Raw genomic sequence first — 23,005 nt, forward strand, 5'->3', positions numbered from 1 at the left:
TATGTGGCTTGCAGATATTTGCTCTAAGCTTAATCATGAGCCACTATAAACTTTATAACTGATTAATATCTAAGTGGATCACACTCCTTATCTAAGAGAAGTTTGCAATTATTTTCATAAAATATTTGTGTTGGTAATGAAAATTAACAAAAATTATAAATGCACAAACGATGCAAAAAAAGCACTTGTTAGCTGTGAATCCTCAGACACTTAATCAGAAGTGACTTGAGAGAGCTGGTAACTGCCATCATCATCAACCTTTATTTCCACCTGCCTTGAGGCACCTATAGCTTTTACAGGCTTATATGCATCTCTGTGTTGGTCTGTGTTGTTACACAATCATGGCATTACCATAGTTGGCCTATGTTAGTATACCCTTTGCCTCCTCATCACACTTCTCCAGTTGCAAACAATCCTGCTACGTTCATACACACCAGCTTATCTCCATATGTATGGGGACTGCGTTCTAGGCAGGATTTACCCAGAGCCAATTTAAGTATTTTAGTTCTCACCATCAATCATATCAATTGCTTATCAGTAATAGACAACATAAGGAATTATGAATTATCCACGTGAGCTTTAATCATTATAAATTACAATACCTTATCATTCAGAAATGTACAAAAATAAATGTTATTTATGTACTTATACCCATAACTAAATAACTGCAGTGTATGTAATAATGAAATTTACAGGACAGGCAACAACTAGTTCATATATTATAAGGTGAGGTCAGCCAGCCCTGAAGCATTTCCATGATCACCAGCTATGCCATACCATTCCATCTCCATGGTGTAGCTATCAGCCCCACCTTATTGCAGTTTAACTGGTTCTCTGTGTTGAAAACTAGTTGTGACATATAACCACATTACATTGGTGGGGTAATGCTGGCAAATGCTATATGGGGATGGTGATCAAGGGGACAGTTAGCATGAGGTCAGATCAACATGTAAGCGGGGTCACCTCCTGTTAGGTTTGTCTGTGGTTGGTGTTTATAGCACCTAACATACATGCCATATTGTATAAACTAAATATTCATCTTGTGCTTCTGCCCTCAGTAAGAATGTACTGAATAATTTAATACAACCAATAATAGCACTTACGGTGTGTTTAAGATAAAAACATGATCTCAAATTAATTATTATTTAGCTTTAACGTTACATTTTCAAAATATTTGTTTCAGTTATTGGATGAACAAATATATATTTTAAAACTACCTGGTTGCTTATATTACAAATGTAATATATAAGGGTTGTTTTCAGAAAGAAACACTTATTCACACTTCAAAAGCCACATAATATTACTGTTTTGGAAAGAGCTTTTCTTTATGAAATAAGATTTGCAGAGTCCATCTATAAACATTGATTAGGCAGCAGTATTAAGTATGCAGTATTTACTTGCCATCAATATTAACCACATAAACTGACCATCTAATTAGATTTACAACCTCGGCTGGCTCTGAGTAATGATGTTTGCATATAAATTCATAGCACAATCTACCTATGTATAAGATCAAGGGGCATAATACATTACATGTAATAATAAAAAGTATGCTCTTGAAGTGGGATTCAAAAGTGTCCCGTTAACAACTTGTCATTTCTATTGTTATTTAGAGCATATTGGCAATGCATGCTGTAAAAGTAATACCTGACATTCATATATCTTATCTATACAGGTAACTTATCAGAATACAGAACAATCAGGTAATGCACTTCAGTTTACTAATAATTATAGTAGGATGCCATGACCTAACTTACCAGTCTCTCAATGACTCTCTGCAGGGCATCATACCATTCCTGGACAACAGTCTCCTTGTCAGATTGCAGAAGAAACTCGTTGCCTGTTACCATGCGGAGCTGCAGAGGGCACACATCACATGTGCATTATGTTGGGTTAAAGCCAATTTTTGGGTTGGATTCAAAAGCTATTCCCGTAGTGTGTGACCACAAGTTACACTCAAGAGACAGCAGAGTACTCTTTTCAGCAGGGCAATCAGGATGCTAGTTTCAGTACTGACAGACAGCTTCATTAATATGCCAAAACAGTCGTTCTCTACACTGGATGTCCAAATAATTTTGAGTTAAGACATCTAAAAGTTGATAACATACAATGTACAGTGTGATGCATTACACCGGAAATATATTGATTGTGTATGTAATGCAATATGTAATATTCTGAAATATATTTAAAAGTTCCCATATGTCAAAAACGGGCATGAGATGATAGTTGTTATTGCAAATTCTCTAGGAGGCTTCCAGCAATGACTTTCAACAGACTTTAAGCTGGTCACACACGTTAAGATCTAGTAGTCTGTCCTGCTTGATTCATGTAGCAAGTTAACGCAAATCCAGATGTCCATGGCCAAGCCTAACAGCCAAATCTATATGCGTGGTGAGCGGAAAACCACACACAAATACTGATCACTGTGACTAGCACACTGGAGTTCCAGCTAAGAAATACATTTTTATTAATCCATGCCTTTTGCTGCTGGTTGCTGAAAACTTACAACAGTTTTGGTCCAATATTTAAATTGCCAATTATCACATGAGCTATGATGCATCTCAAATATCTTCAGTTGCAATGAGCATTTAAAATCTTTAAATACATATGCATTTGTGAAGTTCTCAGTTGTTTTTTTTTTTAAGATAACTTACATTTTTATCTTAACGGGCATTAATGTGCTGGAGATCAGTGGATCAGATGAGTTACTGTATAGCTCATCCTTGTAGGGTGACAATTAGACGGTTGTTGCAGTGTGTGGTAACTTACATGAATCACATTCTTTTTACTGGACATATCCTGGGCCCAGCCAATACAGGCTCCTCTCAGGTCCACGCTGCTTTCAGGCTTGCTATTGGATGGGGTCTGGGAGACAAACATAGCACAAAACTTGTACAATGGGCAAAATCTCTCATGTTAATATGACGACTGATTGGTAGAGCGGGATCTTTATGTAAATACATATTCCTGGCTATTTATTTGCTTGGAAAAAAAAATTACCTATTTGATAGTACATACATACGTAGCTATATATCTCACCAGATATTGCTATAGTATTCTACATATTTCTGTACATATTTTGCAACAAGATACTACATAAAATTCCCAGCTCTGTCATTAATGACTCATTCATTTATTTTTAGCACTGAAGGGACTTTCATCCTTGGTAACAATGTATGGAAAGTACAGTACAGCCATAAAATGGGACCCGTTTGTCAGCTGAGCAAAAAGTTGTATGAACTCAAATATAACCGAATGTTTCCACTGATTCTATTTTGATAAAATAACTTGGATTTTGCTAGATTTATTTCTTTATGGCAATGCCATTCTCTTTAATAATGTAGGGCAATTATCATGATAGCAAAATAATTACCAAAGAGAGAACAAATATTGTAGGATAGAGGGTACTGCATCCGGAATCGGTATGATTTACCGCCGGACCCATGCCCGGCGGTTGGAATCCTGACAGCAGCATCCCGGCAGAGGAGGAAATCCCGATCATCAAAGGTAAGTATATATTAACCTATTTCTACCCCCTAACCCTAACCCTCCCTTAGGGGTGCCTAACCCTAAAATCGCCCCCCCAAGTGCCTAACCCTAATCCCCCCTCTAAGTGCCTAAACCTAACCCCCCCTTCCCCGTCGCCTAAACCTAAGTCCCCCGGGGGGGGTGCCTAACCCTAACTCCCCCCCGGGGGTACCTAACGCTGACTCCCCACCTTCCCCCGGGAACCCTAAACCTAACCCTCCCCCCGGCAGCTATCCGCGCTCTGCGCCCGGTGTCCCTTCGATTGGGATGCCAGGCGTCGGGCTCCCGGCGTATGTCTAATGACAGGTGTCGGAATATCGACACCTGTCTTTAAACCCTTGCCGGGTTATGACAGTCGGGAAGCCGGCTTCCCGACTGCATACCCTGCATCTAAACTAGTGACAAATATTTTATTCTTTTCTTTATTTACATTTCTTGACAAAGCATCGTTGCTCTGATTATTAGATAATCAGCAAATCCATAAAGCCATCCAGGTGGTGAAACTACCAACAAATTACGACATACGAAAGACCAAACTGCATGATCAAATCATCGGAGATTACAGGAATACAGGGCCTACTTCAGACATGTATGCAAACCCGATGCAATGTTTGTTGATATACGCATGCGCAGGATCTGTACTGCTGGTAACTATGGACGCATTTGGGCAGTTTAAGAGAGGCAGCGCAGTAGAGCCTGGCTTTGTGTGCAGGCGCCTGGTCCTGCACAAATCTCCGGGAAAATGGCCGCTGTGCCATTTTCCCAGTGACTTCTGTCTACAGCACCGGCCGACACAGAACTCTGGACAGGTAAGTATAATATTATATGGGTGCAGGGTGTACTGTGTGGGCCCACCTAGACCCAGTGACCCATGTGCACAGCACACCCTGCACTTATCAGAGATGCGCCAATGGTCGCAGTGCCCCCTTAGCCGCAGCATGATTGACATGATGTGTCCATGTGGGGATGGGGCATCAAAGGCCAGCTTCTCTGCCACCTTTTCTGTGCATGCAGAGGCCAGTGGCTGCGTCCTTGGACGCAACTTCACTGACCCCCCGAAGCATGAAATACATGGCCAGCCTGAGTAATCTGAGGGTTACTTCGATGACCAATGTTCACGCAGATGATCCGACGCTGTGACTTCTGACGCAGTGGCAGATCACAAAAGCCATCAGTAAGCGTCTTTCTACTACAGTCGACTCCCTCTGCTTTTACATAGTTTCACCAAGACCAGTCCAAAGACGCAGCTGATGTACATTTAGTGTCCATCTGTGCATCAGGCCCACAGGCTGCAGATAATTGTAATGTGTCCACAAATAGACCAAATATGGACCTGGACAAATAATTTGATCTGCATATCTGTTTATATTAGACCGCAAACTAGGCAAGGCTACGCTAATGTGGTATAAAACAACAGAATTCGGGAAGTGTTGCTAAATTATTGTAATACTTCATTCAGCAAAATATAAAAGTTCTTCAAAACTTAGCAATTACCAACTAGAAGAGAAAGGACTTACCCAGCCAGGTGGAACCTGAACTTTTGGGTCCTTGAAGAACACTAAACTATTTCCAGTCAGAACTACCCATGATGTAGTCCAATTCTTCCTGCAATGGAATTAAAATATAATTTTGACAAATTAACAAGTTTATATAAATATTTATTTGTATTTATAGCTATTTAGTACATTTGCTCTATGTGACTTGAATTAGGCATGAATGTGCCTAACAATACAGATTAATGTGGTGAAATGTCTGGAAAATTTCCGCTGTAACAATTGAGTTCTGCAGTGCTACAAGACTGTCACTCACTCCTTGATAATCCCTATAGAACTGATGCCAGCAACATGCATTCTTCAGCAGATGGTATTTCCATAAAGGCAGCACTTCTGTTAGTCAATGGAGGTGGACAAAAATAATTAGACTAAACATAACAGGTTTTTACAAGGATACAAGAACAAGTTGTGTGAGGTGTCCTTTCAGTGTCTGGGGATGATTCAGTAGTGGGCAGAATTGCAAAGATGCAAATGTAGCAAGAGGTGTCTGACACCCCCTGATGCACCTGCGATCCCAGCACTGTAACCGAGGTCGTGAGCTGGGATAACCATTGCAACCATCGATCACAATGGTGGATGGTGCTGGACCGCCGACCAGCTGAGTAAGCCAGCTGGCTTGTGAGGCCAGGAAACTTCATCCGTTGCCGTAGCCCCTGGCCTTACCACCCCCGTTTCCGGGAACGTTGGCTACCCCGCACCTCCCCTTAAATGCCTCTGCCTGCCAATCAGGCAGAGGCGTAGCAGGGGCTGCATGCGATCACACAGGATCCGTTCTGCTCATGTGTGATAATCGGGAATCTGCGCTCAGCATTGCATTAGTATGCAATGCTGAATTAGCCCCTCTGCGAATACTAGAAAATGTGACGTGTAAATGTATTGCTACTGTATACTGGATAATATGCCATTTGTTAAACTTTGGCTCTTACTTCAGCTTCCTTCCACCTTCCGCTATCTTTGTCTTGTTTAACTGACCTGACTTTTCCATCTCCTGAAAAAATGAAGGTACAAACATTAGAAATAAACATTTACCTTTAACTTGTCAAATAATAAAGCTTTCACTATTGTTCTTATTTGTTATGAATAAAATCATAATAAAGCTATAACATATAAAATAACAAATAGCACAATAAAACTATTTTATTTTACAATAATACTTTATATGTATTTATTAGAAAAAATATATTGTGGAAAAATAATTAGACTTAGGCAATCTCGTGTATTTGGTAACTTCCTCATATTAAAAAAGAAAAATGTTTTTAGGAAAGTACAGAAAACTGTGTGGGTGAGTTCTAAGGGAATGTCCAACTCCTTCATCACCTAAAGGCGAGCAGTCTCACCCAGACTTGTGGTGATCCCAGTAGAGATCTCTACCTTATTGTTACATGGTGTATACAGCTTGTGGTACGAAGATGACCAGTCGTGGCAGCAATGGGTCACAGACCTTCAGTTGGTATACTTTAATAACCTAGCTTTATCATTTTCAAATAAAAGGTAACATTTTGCCAACTGGAAATGGTCACTTTAACTATGGATGTATATCTACAGTACATGATAATCTTGGCTCATTTATTTTTATCTTTCAATCTTTATCTACTCTGGGCATTACAGGTTCAAAATAATTTAATGTGTGGTGATATGGGAGTAGGGAATGTACTGTAGAGCTTTAATAGTTTGTCACAAAGTCATGATAATCTACAACTTGTCGAGGAATCTGGCTTACATGGGGCACATCCAGGACAGTGACCAGTGTGTTCTTATTGAGATCTGCATTTGTGTTTGAACTATTATAACTTTCAACCAGATGATGTGAGAGGTTCCTCCTGTGGTTCGACTGCAAAGAAATAAGAGGATTCATTTAAACAGATGTAAGCAATTTAAAGATATTCTAGTATAGGCCTGGCCGACCAGTGGCTCTCCAGCTGGTAAAGCATGCTGGGACTTATAGGATCACAACAGCTAGAGAGCCAGAGGTTGGCCAGGCCTGTTTTAATATTTTGGACATGTTATTTTCAAGGTTGCTAGCTATTATGCCTAGTTATTTATTATTTATTTATTTTTTACCTGTTTTCCCCCACCTTTCCATCTCTGTCTTCAATCCTCTCTCTCTATCTCTCTCTCTCTCCTGTAACACCTCTCCCTGTCTGTCTGTCTCACTTTTTCATCTCCGTGGCCATGTCTGTCTCTTTCTCATCTCTGTCCCCATGTCTGTCTCTCTCTCATCTCCCCTCCACATCTGTAGCTCTCTCTTCACAATCTTGCCTAGAAAAAGATCCCAGCAGCGGGTCATTTTTGGTGTATTGGAGGGAACAGATGGATGGTGACTGTGGACGGCCTGACATAAGACAGAGGCGGAGCAAGGAGGTCGCCTGCACTTTAAGAACTGTCTGTTGCCCGTTCTTTCCAGACAACCAGGTACAAACACATCATCCTTTGTATTTCTGCTGAGCATCTGACATTTGTGATCAGGGAGTAAGTGATCTTTGCATATCGAGGACTGAGTTTCAATTTGTGGAGCATCTAAGGCTGAAAGCTGGAGAAGGGGTAGTACATCCCATTTCTATTTACAAGAGCCTGATTAGATTTACTTTTTTTGGTTTTCTCTCTCCTCTGTCTCCATTCCCTACATCTGTCTCTCTATTTATATCTGTTTGTCTCTGTCATCTCTGCCTACATCTCATCTCTGTCCCCATTCCCCATGTCTTTCGCGCTCTCTCTCTCTCATTTTTGTGCCCCATCGCCAATCATTTATCTCTCTCATCATTGTCCCCCTCCTACCCATCTCTCTAATCTACTGCCCCTCTCCCGTCTCTCCATCCCCTTTGCCTCTCTCATCTGTGCCCCTCTCCCCCATTTCTCTCTCATCTCTGTACCCCCTTCCCACATCTGTCTTTCTTTCATTTCTGTCCCACCTTCCCTTATCTATCTCTCATCTCAGCCCCACTGTCTCATCTGCTGTATGTACTCCCTTTCCTCGATCTGTCTCTCTTTTTCAACTCTTTCCCCTTCTCATCTCAATCTCACGCATCTCTGACCCTGCCCCCTCCCCGTTACATGCACGCAGATGTCGCTATCAGGAAAGTACAGTCCAGTACATTCATACAGGACTGGGAAGAGAACAGAGGCTGTGCCTGACCATCAGACAGCCAGTGAGAGCTGTGAGGGTGGTCCTCTCATTGTACTTGCACTACACAAACACAGTAGCAGATTATAGAATAGATAAAATGTATTACAATGCAATTACTGACATAGGTAATTGTGTATCTGAGTTTATCATTCAGCAACGAATGGGATCTGACAATAAAACATTTAAACTGGACTCTTAATGAGAAAATAATGTAGAGTTACAGTAAACAGTGCATTTATATTGTAGCATTTTTTTGCCTCTGTATTAAGTACATCAATTTCCTTCCCTTACTAAAATTGCATAGGAAATATGTCTGCTCTATAAAATGTCCTCCTTTTGATTTAAGTAGTATAGTGGAAAAAATACTTTCTGACCTTGATATTATATTTTCATGTAAATTTGGCCCATTGGTACAGTAAATACCTCTTACTGGTTAAATGCATTGATTGTGCTTTCCATAAAGTGCAATATGGCCTGCACCTTTAGTCGAAGCAAAACAATAAGGAGCTCTGGCCTTGGTCTGTTCATATCACGGTATTGCATATCAAATAATAGTAATAAAAACCTATGTCCAGGGCACCAGTTGTCTACTATTTCTCCCCAATCAGATATGAATATCACATAACTTAATAATTTGGTTTACACAATATTACATTGCATGATAAACGTTCAATTTAGCAAAGACTTGAAACTTTACCCTCGGCCTTTGTGAGTGGGAGAGGATCATAGATCTGGTGTAGGAGAGCTTCGGTAACTGGTGCTCAGGTTTTGGTACATCACAGCTCAGGCTGTACAGGCTGCTGCAGGAAGACGACAAACTGCTGACGGAGGACGTGTTCTGCTCTTCACACGAGTCACAGATCTGGAAACAATGGGGTGTAGAAAATATAATGCAAGGTAATATGGAAACTTTGTTGATAATAGGACCACATACTCATACTGTATGTATGTATGCATGTATGTATGTATGAATTTGTGGCTCTAACAGCTTCACAAAATCTGTAAATGTTGACTTTTCCATTGTGTATGGAAGTTTATATTAGAGGTATATGAAGAAGAAACTGTATAGTTTCTACCAGTCTTGCTAGCTTTAAATATGCACTCAAAAACGCCTTTTTATAAAGCCTATCAGCCCTCCTCTTAATCTTTACTTACCTCTCTGCCTTTGACAAACTATCCATGCCATCTGTCATACTTGTCATTTGTCTCCGAGTCCGATGAACCACATTGAGACTGCACCCTTACCTTGTGTACAGCTAATCGAATGCCTAACTGCCTCCCCTCCCTGCAACTTACCACCTCTTACCCTATAAGCAGGGCCACTGAGACATAATATGTGTGCAGGTGTTAATATTGCAGAGATATGTAGGCACACACCAGAGGATGACTCAAACTATGAACAGCCCAGTAAGCAGTTATTGATAGATATAGCAGGTACAGACGTACTCACTGTTACATGCACACTGGTGATGGAGCAGAGCTTGAGCTGAGCAGCTGGTGAGTGTATGCTGCTTACAGGTAGTGGTGCAGGATTGCTGGAACAGGTTTATAGCAGGTACCAACCAGGTTCTCTATAGAATTTCTGTCTCCCACCATGTCACTCTACCCAGTAAAGACAAGATGGCCACTACACATGCTCAGTAGTGCCCTTAGAAAGGGCATGAAGCGCCCCTGGATAACAGGAAGCCTGGAGTCTGCACAGTAACACAACTCCTCTTTTAACTATACTGAGGGGGCACGGTCAGATTCAAGTGACACCCCTCCAAACAAAATGCATGTAAAACACTATGTGGTGTGCTGCGAAGAGAGCGGCACAACAGCTGGCATGAGCCCCTGACAGGCTCCTCCAACAGGACTGGGTAATTAGTACCAATATACTTGGCACCCCTGACTACAAGATAGTGAGTTTGTCAACTCTCACCCCATGTCCTTGTACTACCTAGTCTGTTTTAATGTTGTATGTTGTTCCTAGATATGCCAATGTACACTATATTGCATTTATGATAATTCAAGATACACTGTTACTATTATATTCCTTGTTCAGTGCTGTGGAAACTTTGTGGAACCTTAAAAATATATTAATAATAATAATAATAGTTACTAACTATACCTATTTTGCAGTAACAGTTTCCTATTCTAAAAGTCCCTGAATTGTTTTGCATCTGGAAATGTCACTATAATCAATCGTGACTCATCACACAATTTAATCCTCTTACTGTATATAACAAATTCAATGATCTTAAGTATCCAATTCCATGTTTACTTTTATGTGTTCCATGGATACCTTCATTTCTTTACATATGGACACTCGTGATGTATGATGTCATTAATATATGTTAATTTTTACTCTTTCATACGTCTGTCATTTTACAATGCTTTTGCATTGATGAGCATTGTATGCACTGTTATTTTGTATGACAAAATTTCAATACAAAAAAAAGCATGGGTTTAGATTTACTGATGATGAGGAGTATATAAAATGCAAATAAAATATATTATTATAACCAAGCTCAGTAGATACTCCATTGGGAATTGTATTGCGGTGGTCAGAGCTGCGGACTGCATTACAGATCTGCGGACTGGGCAGCGCTGCCGCTGAGCTCCTCTGGGAGGCTCAGGCGCGCCTGGGCCATGTCCTGCCTAGACGCGGCGTAACATCACAGGTCAGCATGCTGCGTAGCCATCCAGCCCGCCATGGCCGCTCCGCAAGACAGCCAGACTGCTTTCCCGTCCGCCTGCATACCCGCACGCACGCTCTCATGCTGCTGACAGCTCTGCACTGACAGGTAGGTATGTGGGAATCAATGTGGTTGATATTTTTCTGTGAGGGCAGCCAATGTTTTTTTTTTTTTGTGGGAATGTGGTTTGTGTGGCCTGTCAGTGTGATTGTTTTTCCTGAGGGGAGCAATGTGTTTTTTTCCTTTTCTGTGGGGGCCAGCCAATGTTATTTTTTTTTTTTGTGAGGGCCAATGTATGTGCATTTAATTCCTGTCGGGGACAATGTATTTGTGTTTAATTTCTCTAGGGCCAATGTAGTGTATTTTATTCCTGTGGGGGCCAATGTATGTGTATTTTATTCCTGTGGAGGCCAATGTATGTGCATTTTATTCCTGCGGAGGCCAATGTAGTGTGTATTATTCCTGAGGAGGCAAATGTATGTGTGTTTTATTCCTGAGGAGGCAAATGTATGTGTGTTTTATTCCTGTGGAGGCCAGTGTAGTGTGTATTATTTCTGTGGAGGCCAATGTAGTGTGTATTATTCCTGAGGAGGCCAATGTGTTTTATTCCTGAGGAGGCAAATGTAGTGTGTATTATTCATGAGGAGGCCAATGTTGTGTGTATTATTCCTGTGGAAGCCAATGTAGTGTGTTTTATTAATGTGGAGGCCAACGTAGTGTGTTTTTTTATGTGGGGGCCAATGTGTATGTTTTTTCATAGGTTGCACACGCTGCATCACCGGACAGTATGCCTTGGCGATTTTAAAATCTTGCGTAGTGTGCCTCGTGTTGAAAAGGTTGAAAATCACTGTGCTAGGTAGTTACTGACTAAACAGAAATATGGAGAAGGCAGATTAAAGTCAGGGCAGAAAACTTCCGTTACATAAACAGCTATAAAACCAAGGGTCTATGTACTAACCCTTGGAGAGAGATAAAGTACCAGCCAATTAACTCCTACCTGTCATTTTTCAAACAAAACCTGTAAAGTGAAAGTTAGGAGCTGATTGGTTGGTACTTTATCTCCATCCACTTTATCTCTCCAAGACTTAGTACATAGACCCCCAAGTTTGGTGGTCCCAAGCATGCAAATAAGTTTAGAAAATTTCAGATTGGTCAACAGGGAGTTAGTCAGAATAACAAGACAGGAGCTAAAGGGGTGGGCAGGTTTATACAGAGACCAAGGTGACATCAAGAACTCAAAGGGTCTATTTAATTACAATATGGAAAAAGGCCCTAAGATAGGAGATAAAATATAGCCTCAGTCTCGTGTTCTTAGCTGGCAGGAGCAGAACCCGGTGTTGCCTTCTGTTCTGCTGCTATAATCCATCCACTTCAAGGTTCATGATGCTGTGTGTTGAGAGATAATTTTTCACACCATTCTCTGTACACTGTACAAATTGTTGTTTGTGAAATTCCCATATAATCTGTAGATATACAATCTGGCACCAACAATTATTCCATAGGTACTTAGATTACATTTCTTCCACATTCTGGTGGTTTGCCTGAAAAACAACTGAACCTTTTGACCATGTTTGCATGCTTTTATGCATTGAGTTGCTGCCATGTGATTGGCTGATTAGATATTTGAGAGTAGCGAAGAGAATTACTTAATAAAATGGCCACAAAGTGAATTTACTTACTTATTGTTATTAAAAATAATAGTAAACTAGGTATCTACTGTATATCTACCAACAGTTCTAAAGATCAAATACAAGGCTTTCCATGTTAGGATAGGAATGTCATCATGTCCAGGGTACAGAGTATCCCCAATTACCAGTATATAACAGTATACAGCATTTTCCCAAATTATCTGCACACATTGTATAGCTATATTACCGTAGGGATTTAATGCCTGATTCAGAGCCGCTTGCAAAAAGCGTGCGCTCGCTCTGAATCAGGGCGTGTGCTTTTTTTTTGTTGCGGCCTCTTGGCCGCTAGCATAGCTGTGGGTTACCACCCACAGCTTATGTGAGCGGCCATGATGATGGTCGTGATGGTCAAGACCATCGGGCTTGCGACGAGACCCTTGCGATAGGGTCCCGTTGCCGCAAGCCCCAGTGGACTTCCTGCACTATTAGAGCAGGAAGTCCACCTACGGACATCACTAGTGATGTCAGTAGGGCCGCCCACAAACGGCAGGGGTTCCTGCAGGAACGCCTCCGTTTGCTGAGCCACCCCCCGCCACGCCTACAAAATGGGGCGAGCTGTCTATCAACATCGACAGCCGCCCCTTTTGTAGTGAGTCCCGGAACGAGTGCTTTTCATCACATGGATGCAGTCATGTGTGCATCTTATACCTCTTTTCCACCAAAAACCTGGGTCCGACCTGGGTTTTCAGACATGGTTCCAACCCAGGTCAGAGACCATTTACACAGCACCATCGATCTGGGTTATTCTTAGGTGAACCCCGTTCACACTGAACCTGGGTCTGCCCTGCTAAACTTGTGAGGTCATAAAAAGTGGGAGATGACTGCTCCACAACCACCAATCAGCTCATTTTAGACATGACCCAGGTCGGATAACCCGGGTTGCGCCGTTTACACTGCACCATTACCCAGGTCCATTCTGGGTCCAGCCTTGGTAGCTAAAGTACCTGGGTTGGATTGCCGGGTTACTTGACCTGGGTTATTTTTCAGGGACCCTTTTATACTAGGCTGCGACCCTGGTAGACCAAGCAAAACCCAGGTTTATGCTCTGGTGTAAAAGGGGTATAAGTAAGAGTGATAGCATTCACAGATCTTCATCACACCAGTAGTGACACGCTGAAGTGAAATTGGAATGGGGCGTGTCTGTGCCTGCGTCTGCAAATTCGTACACAGTGGTTAAGGCTCCAGTGGCTTAGTTGTGATGAGAATTCTGAGTGACCATAGGGTTTCCCAGAAGATCGATGGTGCGATCGATGTGAGACAGATGCTGCATCTTTTTATACACAAGCTGTCAGTATTGAGGCACATCTAGAGGGCATCAATACAAATCCCGACAGCTGTGATATTTGCATATTTTAGCACACCCACTGAGAACAGGATTGTGTGCACCTCTGAATCAGACACACATTTGTACATATATGATAAGCCACCAGCTGCTTCAAGGCGTCTCAGCTCAGGCAGTCCTACACTAAATAGTAATAGCCCCACTATGGGTCATATAAACAGGTGCTTCTAAATTGAAAGCCAACTCACCTGGAGGCACCCCAAGATCCTCCCATATGGAAATACAACGATCAGCATTCCCTCCAGCAACTGACCCCATAAAAAGAATAACTGGGATCAGCATTCCCTCCAGCAACTGATCCCATGATCCCATAAAAACTATAACTGGGATCAGTATTCCCTCCAGAAAATGATCTAAAAATTGAAATATATGGTAAGCCACCAGACATGTTAAGGTGTCTCTGCTGAGGTAGTCCTACACTGCATAATAATAACCCCACTATTCATGATGTTAATTATCGAGGTCCGTTCGGACCCCGATAATTAACATTTTAACTCGCCGCGGAATCCAGAGCAATTCATCATTGCTCCGGCACGGTGACAGCTGATGTGAAAATCATCTGTCCCGGGAGTGGCTTCACTGCTCCTTTCGGAGAAGTGACGGTAGTGCGCATGCATGGCCTACAGCTCACGCATGCGCACAAGAGCCCCAACGTCTGCAACCCGGATCTCCTTTCCATAGGGAAGGAATGAGTTGCAATCCACAAGCGGGACCATCTGATGATGCCAAATGCTCCTGCACTCAAGCTCCAAAAATATTGTATTTTCGGAGCTTTATGAATTCTGTCCCCATACACTGGGGAGAGCGGGCCATATCTGTGCTATCTTGATGAAGCTATCTTTACCTTCTTGATGAACGGCCCGATAATTAAATTTTTACATTTGCAGGTGAAAATGATAATTTTCACCTGTTTTTCTAAAAATTAAGCCATGATCAATAGACCCCTATGATATCCCAATAATAATGCAAAAACCTCTCACATACCAAGGGGTAGCTCTTAAACTCTTTAACTATTTGGGAAAAGTCAATAACCCCTACAAGAGTTGTCTTTATGTTTTGATTTGTATTAAACTTTGTTTAAAATATACTACTTTATAAAGTTTGCTTACTTTAATATCTACTTTTTAGTATAAATATAATGGCAAAGAAACTGGTATATAACATTGGATTAGACTTTCAAAGCTACAGGTTGCAAAACACATCACAAGTAAAAGTAAAAATGGAACAGTACTGCAAGTGTTTATCTTTGAATGTGTGTTACAGTACTGCAAGTATTTATCTTTGAATGTGTGTTACAGTACTGCAAGTATTTATCTGTGAATGTGTGTTACAGTACTGCAAGTATTTATCTGTGAATGTGTGTTACAGTACTGCAAGTATTTATCTGTGAATGTGTGTTACAGTACTGCAAGTATTTATCTGTGAATGTGTGTTACAGTACTGCGAGTATTTATCTGTGAATGTGTGTTACAGTACTGCAAGTATTTATCTGTGAATGTGTGTTACAGTACTGCAAGTATTTATCTGTGAATGTGTGTTACAGTACTGGAAGTATTTATCTGTGAATGTGTGTTACAGTACTGCAAGTATTTATCTGTGAATGTGTGTTACAGTACTGCAAATATTTATCTGTGAATGTGTGTTACAGTACTGCAAGTATTTATCTGTGAATGTGTGTTACAGTACTGCAAATATTTATCTGTGAATGTGTGTTACAGTACTGCAAGTATTTATCTGTGAATGTGTGTTACAGTACTGGAAGTATTTATCTGTGAATGTGTGTTACAGTACTGCAAGTATTTATCTGTGAATGTGTGTTACAGTACTGCAAGTATTTATCTGTGAATGTGTGTTACAGTACTGCGAGTATTTATCTGTGAATGTGTGTTACAGTACTGCAAATATTTATCTGTGAATGTGTGTTACAGTACTGCAAGTATTTATCTGTGAATGTGTGTTACAGTACTGCGAGTATTTATCTGTGAATGTGTGTTACAGTACTGCGAGTATTTATCTGTGAATGTGTGTTACAGTACTGCAAGTATTTATCTGTGAATGTGTGTTACAGTACTGCAAGTATTTATCTGTGAATGTGTGTTACAGTACTGCGAGTATTTATCTGTGAATGTGTGTTACAGTACTGCGAGTATTTATCTGTGAATGTGTGTTTGACAGATGATTTCCTGTTAAATACCACTGATCTGTGCAGTACTAAGAAAATCTATATTGTGGTCTTAAAGAGCAATGTCATACATTAGAAGCTACAACGATGTTAGAGATACTAGAGACACCGAAAAGCCACTGAAGGTCAGAATAACTTCTATGGCTAAGGGCAGGCTAGGAGATAAAGCACCTGGAGCCCATGATCTGCATCACATACCGGACTATTCATCTGCAAATTGCACAGATACTTCCCAGAGGATTTTTAATGCTACTTTTTAAAATAAAGTAATGCTTTATCTGTTAGCAATTTTCTTATAAGGAATGATATTGTTTGTCATTATTGAATTGACATGAATATGATATAATTTAATGGCTAATTAACAAGATATAGGGCCCCATTTAACAATGATGCATAACCCCTTTAGCACTCGCTAAGGGTCTGAAAGAAGCCTGTCCCTGCAATGTGCCCAGAGTGCTGCCAGGGCTACTGTGCATGCGCACTACTGCTGACCAGGGGCGTAACTCCCAGAGACAATGGAGGCGCCTGCCTCCAGGCGCCTAGCCCTGAAGGGGCTCCTCCATCTATAGCATGTGCAGCAGCAAGAGTGTGATTCACAGAGGAAAACGAGTGTGACCGCTGATCTTCCATTGTAGCTCTGCAGCGACGTACCCGCTGCTGCTGCAGCATTGATGTCCTGGGAGCCCTGCTAACACCTGCAAAAGGGGACAGGAAGGATCCCATCTGATACCCCTCAGCCTGTGCTGCAGAAAGCGACAGTGCACCCGTCACTGCGGCTGGACAGTGTGCTGGGACCTGCGAAACCTATCCCAGGGACCACCAGTACAGAGATACACAGACTGGTAACCGCTGATTATGCATCGCGAAACGCATGTCGGTGTCCTGCTGTATATCCCATGCCTCATGTACAAATTGTGAATTCTACATATATGTTTGTACCTATGAACTAATGTTAGGAGAACTATACCTGGGTCTTGACACTGCAAGAACCTGGGGCTTGGTAGCACTAAATCAGGCACAGACTCTCTTATTAATTTATACCTGATATATAAATTATCATACACCTCTAGGCCCCATTGAATCATCTTCATATATTCTTTCCAGGTGTGATTGCGTGGGTATATTTGCTTTGTGGGGGTGGGGGCGCCAAACTCTAAATTGCCTCCGGGCGACTGGAATGAACTTACGCCACTGCTGCTGACTGCACATGCACGGCCACCATTGCCAGGGAGGGTAACCCATAGCTTATCAACAGGCTAATGCCATCTTCAGAGGGCATTACCTGCGGGGCCAATCTCCGGAATGCTTTGCATTTCGGAGTTTGGTAAATCTGGCAGTATCGCATCCCCCATAGAAACCTATGGCAGCTGCAGATGCAGTCGGCTATGTAGGGGTCGCAGCAGGTATCGCAGATGTCTAAATATTTGCAGTTCCTCCCAAAAAACTAGCGTTTACGGGGAATAAGTGGGAAATTTTTAATGGTAAATGGGCCCCTTAGGGCTGTATTTATCACAATCTGCATCTAAGATGTGGATGTGTTGTGATAATATCAGACAAATTAGCATTGCGATATTTGAATACATCACAAGGATGAATCAAATACTGTATGTAGAGCTTGTGAGAAAGCTCTGTCTCAGGAATCCTCACCGCACACTTTTCAGTGTGACTGCACATGCGCGCCGGCTATCTAGAAGATGGCGTTATTTTCACAGGGCTTTCCCCGGTATTTTTTAACAATTCATTTTTAGTAAATCTGAGCAGATCACATTTCCCATTACAAGTATGGGAAATGTGATTTGTTCACTAAAAATGTGGTAAATTTTTTTCCAAAAACTGCTCCAAAAGCCCTTTAATACATTTAAGTGAAACTAAAATAATGTGAATAGGGTGTGTGACTGTAAACACGCTTTTTCAAATTTTTTTTAGTAAAAAAAAATAAAAAAAAAATAGGTGATACATAGCGCTGTTAATCAGTAAAGGATTTCACTTTCACTTTCTTAATCATAGGTTTTTTTATACATATAGTTGAATATTACATATTAATAGTATACAAGTCTAAAAATATTTCCAAAATACCACCAAGATATTGTACTTTTAGTAGGCTTATTCATACATAGATCGCATACTTGCCTACCCTCCCACATCCAGCGGGAGACTCCCGCTTCACTGCAGTCTCCCGCTACCCCGGAATGTTTAACAAAACCCAGCCTCACCTCCTGAGAGAAGCCCACCTAGATCAGCCTCCGCTCCTGTCTCCGGACATCCCACTAGCACCTAGGAGTATGCAGTGAAGGCTGGCGCTTGTCTCCTCCGGTCTTGCCTTGATCCGCCCCCACACCCGCCTCCAGACTGCCTGCTTCCAACATATGTGCTGCAGGAATGGGCAGCGCTGGTCTGCCCCAGCTCCTCCTTCACCGGCCGCTGCCTGTAACTCAAATTCCGGAGGTCCCTCACACTGCTCTGCTGCTGCCTCTGAAAACACAGCGCTGACGGCCGCAGCAGTCAGTCCCTCAATGCAGGTCTCCCCTCTCCAAATGTTCACTCAGGATGCCCTAACGGTCCCCAATGCAGTCCCTTTTCTGGTCTCCCCTCAGCCCCCAGGTGTGTCTGCTGTATTTCCACCTGACCCACATCTCACATGCCACTGCCCCTCTCCTCTAATGGTCTGTCCTCCAGCCAAACTAACGGCAAGCAGGGCTCCCCATCTTGATTCCGGTGGGAGAGTCCCTGCCACAAGCCCCATTAACATTGAATAGTCTGGCTGGCTGGGGAATATCATTAACCCCTTCGGGGGAAGTGGAATGCACACATGAAGGGGGCACATTACGGGATCAATGCTCAATAATATAAAGAATAAACAATAACAGCCACTATACTATATCTATATTAAAGTAATTAAACAATTTTAACATATGTACTGTATTTAAACATATGCAAGGGCACACTAGTACAGGTGGTACTCCCAGAATCTGGGGTACCACACCCACTCCCCTGCATTACTGCAGAGTCTACTGCTACTCCATGTTTAACAACACCCTGGATTCCCCACTGTCCTTTAGGGAATCCGTTCTGCGCATGCACTAGTCCGGATGAGATAGGAACTGGATGAGAGGACATCAAGATGCGCGATGTCTGGATCTGGATAGTAGCTGCCGGCCACCACAAGTTGTGTGTAGCGGTGGCTGCCTCGCCACCTGACCAGCAGCATAGGCATGCTCAGAGTGGGTGCCAACTGTGCTCAGGAACATCCTAATCTTGGCACCCACCACTGGTGATTTTTTTCAATAGTGCAGCCACCACGGTGGTATGGAGATGCTGACTGACTGTCAGTTAAGGGAGAGGAGGGCTTGTGGAGAGCTCTGCCCTCATGTGAACTGTGGTATGTAGGGGGTATATTTACTAAAGTGTTGCTTTTTAGAAGTGAAGATGTTGCCCATAGCAACCAATCAGATTCTACTTACCATTTATCTAGCACCTTCTAGAAAATAATAGCTAGAATCTAGTAGTAGTACACAGGCAGCACTGTCCCACTTCGCTCCTTCCTCTATTGCAGGGGTGAGCTGGACTGAAATACATCTGCCCCCTGGGCTGGTGGCATAGATATTGGGCTACCTAATAGATTGCCGGCCTGCAGCTGCAGCAGCAGAGCCAATGCTGCAGCCTAGGGATCCTACTCCGCACAGCACAGCCTGGCCGGCTCCCCTGCTCTCTGATGAGTTGTAATCCGTATGTCAATGTTGTCAATGGAGAGGAGCCAGGAAGAGGAACCAGCCAAGATGGAAAAATATTCTAAGGTGCATGCTGAAGACGCTGGAAGCCATGAGAACAACAGCCCTAAGGTAAGTTTTTGTCCTGAGAAATGCCGACCCATGTGTATCTGCTGCAAGCATTCACTGCTGTCTATTTGTATAAATTGTAATGTAATGGTGGAGGAGGTGTTTAGGTTTTATATATTTAGTAATGTCGGTGGGTACCACAGGGATCTTGTGATGAGGACCCTGTGGGACACACCAAGATTCCAGAATATACAAAACCTAAATACATCCCCCACCACTCAATCGTTAGTTATTGCATTAGAATTGTACCCTCCAGGTATGATGGCCACATATATCTATTTTTTTCTACACTCTTCCCTCCCATTCCCCCCAGACAGTTTTGTACTCTACATGTGATGGGGGATATGATGAAATCTGGGTAGATTGGGTAAAACATTTGAATGATATTTAGTTTATTGGGTGGTACATTATGAGAAGGGGAATTAAAGACTAGACACGCCCAATGGGTGTTACTAGACCCCCTATAGTAGGTGATAGACATGCCCCTCCAGCAGTGCACACCTTAATGAAGCTAGAGTCTCCTTTGGGCAGAGAATGAACATTCTAACTCGCCACAGAATCCGTAGCAATGCTCCGGCGTGGTGACAGCTGATGCGAAAACCAGCTGTCCCCCGAGTGGCTTTACTGCTCTTTTCTGAGCAGTGAATCAGTGGCTTTACTGCTCCTTTAGTGGAACAGTGACGCTAGTGCGCACGTGTGACCTACAGGTCACGCATGCGCACAAGAGCCCCGAAATACGGCGGAAGGAGCCAGACAGTGGCGGAGGGATCCGAAAGGATCCCTCTTCGCAACCCGGACCTCCTTCCCATAGGTTGCAATCCACAAGCGGGATCATTCGCCATCTGAATATGATGAATGCTCCCGCACTCAAGCTCCAAAAATATTGTATTTTCGGAGCTTGAATTCTGTCCCCATACCAGCAGCCATTCCGCAAGAGGAAGGTAAGTAGGAGATATCTGTGATATCTCCTGCTTTACCTCCTTGATGAATGGCCGAATACTTAATGTTTTACAATTGCAGGTAAAAATGTTAATTTTCACCTGCTTTTGTAAAAATTAAGTGATGATGAAAAGACTCATATGTAACTTATAAATGGGATTTTCCTTTTAATATTATATGAATGTTCTATTACGACAAGTACATATGTACTGTAAGGATCACTAGTGTTGAGAGGCATGATAAGTATCAGCAGGGTCGCCATCAGGGGGAGACTGTCGGGACTCCAGTCCCGGGCCCGTAGAGAGAGGGGGCCCGGAAGGCATTGGGGTATAATACATGGGCTACAGGGAAAAGGGGCATCGGTGTAGCACGGCAGCTGCATTTGACATATGGAGCTGGCCAGGAGCCAATCACAGCTCATGGAATGGCAGCCAATCAGTAGCGGCTGCCGTTCCGGGAGCTGTGATTGGCTCGTGGCTGTTCCGTACCGCTCCTGATTTCCTTATTTCAAATGCCGCTGCCGAATTGACGTTTATTCTCCCTGCCTGTGCCTGCCGGCGTGTATTTCTCGTTGCTGCCATTCTGGCCCCCTCTCCATCAGGAAATGCCGCTGGTGCCGGAGCATGTGTTCGTTATTGAGACATGAGGTAATCTGCCCCTGGCCTGTCTACCCTGTTATTGTCCAGCCAGTATTTCATGCGCTAGCCCAGTCCAGACAGCTTAACTGCCTTCCCCTGTCTGCACCTCCCAGTCCAGCAAGCCTTATAGTGAAGGCCAGTCTGCCTTCCCTGCCTCTCCCCCAGTCCAGCCAGCCTTCCCTGCCTCCCCCTAGTCCAGCCAGCCTCACCCCCAGTCCAGCCAGCCTTCCCTGCATCCCTCTAGTCCAGCCAGCCTTTATTATTATTATTATTATTATTATTATTATCCTTTATTTATATGGCGCCACAAGTGTTCCGCAGCGCCTTACATAGTACATAGAACTAATAAGTGAACAAGAAACAAGTAACTTACAGTACATTACAGTGCAGGACAAGGACACAACTTAAATACATTGCTGAAATAGTGATTAAAGCACTCACAATAAGCTGCCGGGAGTTGGCGGTCCCGTGATAGGTGCCCTAATGGGGAGTAGAGAGTAGAAGAAAATGTAAAGAGAAGCACATGAGGGAAGAGGTCCCTGCTCATGAGAGCTTACATTCTAAGCCTTCCCTGCGTCCCCCTAGTCCAGCCAGCCTTCCCTGCATCCCTAGTCCAGCCAGCCTTCCCTGCGTCCCCCTAGTCCAGCCAGCCTTCCCTGCGTCCCCGTAGTCTAGCCAGCCTTCCCTGCGTCCCCCTAGTCCAGCCAGCCTTCCCTGCCTCCCCCTAGTCCAGCCAGCCTTCCCTGTGTCCCCCTAGTCCAGCCAGCCTTCCCTGCCTCTCCCCCAGTCCAGCCAGCCTTCCCTGCGTCCCTCTAGTCTAGCCAGCCTTCCCTGCGTCCCCCTAGTCCAGCCAGCCTTCCCTGCATCCCCCTAGTCCAGCCAGCCTTCCCTGCGTCCCCCTAGTCCAGCCAGCCTTCCCTGCGTCCCCGTAGTCCAGCCAGCCTTCCCTGCATCCCCCTAGTCCAGCCAGCCTTCCCTGCATCCCCCTAGTCCAGCCAGCCTTCCCTGCGTCCCCCTAGTCCAGCCAGCCTTCCCCGCGTCCCCCTAGACCAGCCAGCCTGTATTTCCTGCCCTGCCTCAGTCTAGGCAGCCTTTCTGCAACCCTCCCCCCTAGTCCAGCCAGCCTGCCTTCCCTGCCCCAGTCCAGCCAGCTTTCCCTGAGCCCCCCTAGTCCTGCATGCCTACCCTGCCCCTCATCCAGTCCAGCCAGCCTTCCCTGTGTCCACCTAGTCCAGCCAGCCTTCCCTGTCTTTCCCCCAGTCCAGCCAGCCTTCCCTGCGTCCCCCTAGTCCAGCCAGCCTTCCCTGCATCCCCCTAGTCCAGCCAGCCTTCCCTGCATCCCCCTAGTCCAGCCAGCCTTCCCTGCCTCCCCCTAGTCCAGCCAGCCTTCCCTGCGTCCCGCTAGTCCAGCCAGCCCTCCCTGCCTCCCCCTAGTCCAGCCAGCCTTCCCTGCGTCCCCCTAGTCCAGCCAGCCTTCCCTGCCTCTCCCCTAGTCAA

General features: G+C 43.7%; 1 protein-coding gene across 4 annotated transcripts in view; it reads right to left on the reverse strand.

The window, feature by feature from the left end:
* Positions 1-23,005, reverse strand: part of ARHGAP9 (Rho GTPase activating protein 9) — a 160,527-nt gene that overhangs the window by 43,558 nt on the left and 93,964 nt on the right. For all 4 annotated transcript variants that reach the window (XM_088465894.1, XM_088465895.1, XM_088465892.1 and 1 more), the window contains 6 exons: positions 8,903-9,067; positions 6,802-6,912; positions 6,008-6,069; positions 5,046-5,133; positions 2,770-2,865; positions 1,758-1,856 (listed from right to left, as the gene is read on the reverse strand). In XM_088465894.1, the coding sequence (XP_088322020.1) occupies positions 1,758-1,856; positions 2,770-2,865; positions 5,046-5,133; positions 6,008-6,069; positions 6,802-6,912; positions 8,903-9,067 (621 nt within the window). The remainder of the gene's footprint in view (positions 1-1,757; positions 1,857-2,769; positions 2,866-5,045; positions 5,134-6,007; positions 6,070-6,801; positions 6,913-8,902; positions 9,068-23,005) is intronic.

The sequence above is a fragment of the Taudactylus pleione genome, unplaced genomic scaffold, assembly GCF_031769625.1.
Source record: "Taudactylus pleione unplaced genomic scaffold, aTauple2 ptg000065l, whole genome shotgun sequence".
NCBI lineage: Eukaryota > Metazoa > Chordata > Amphibia > Anura > Myobatrachidae > Taudactylus > Taudactylus pleione.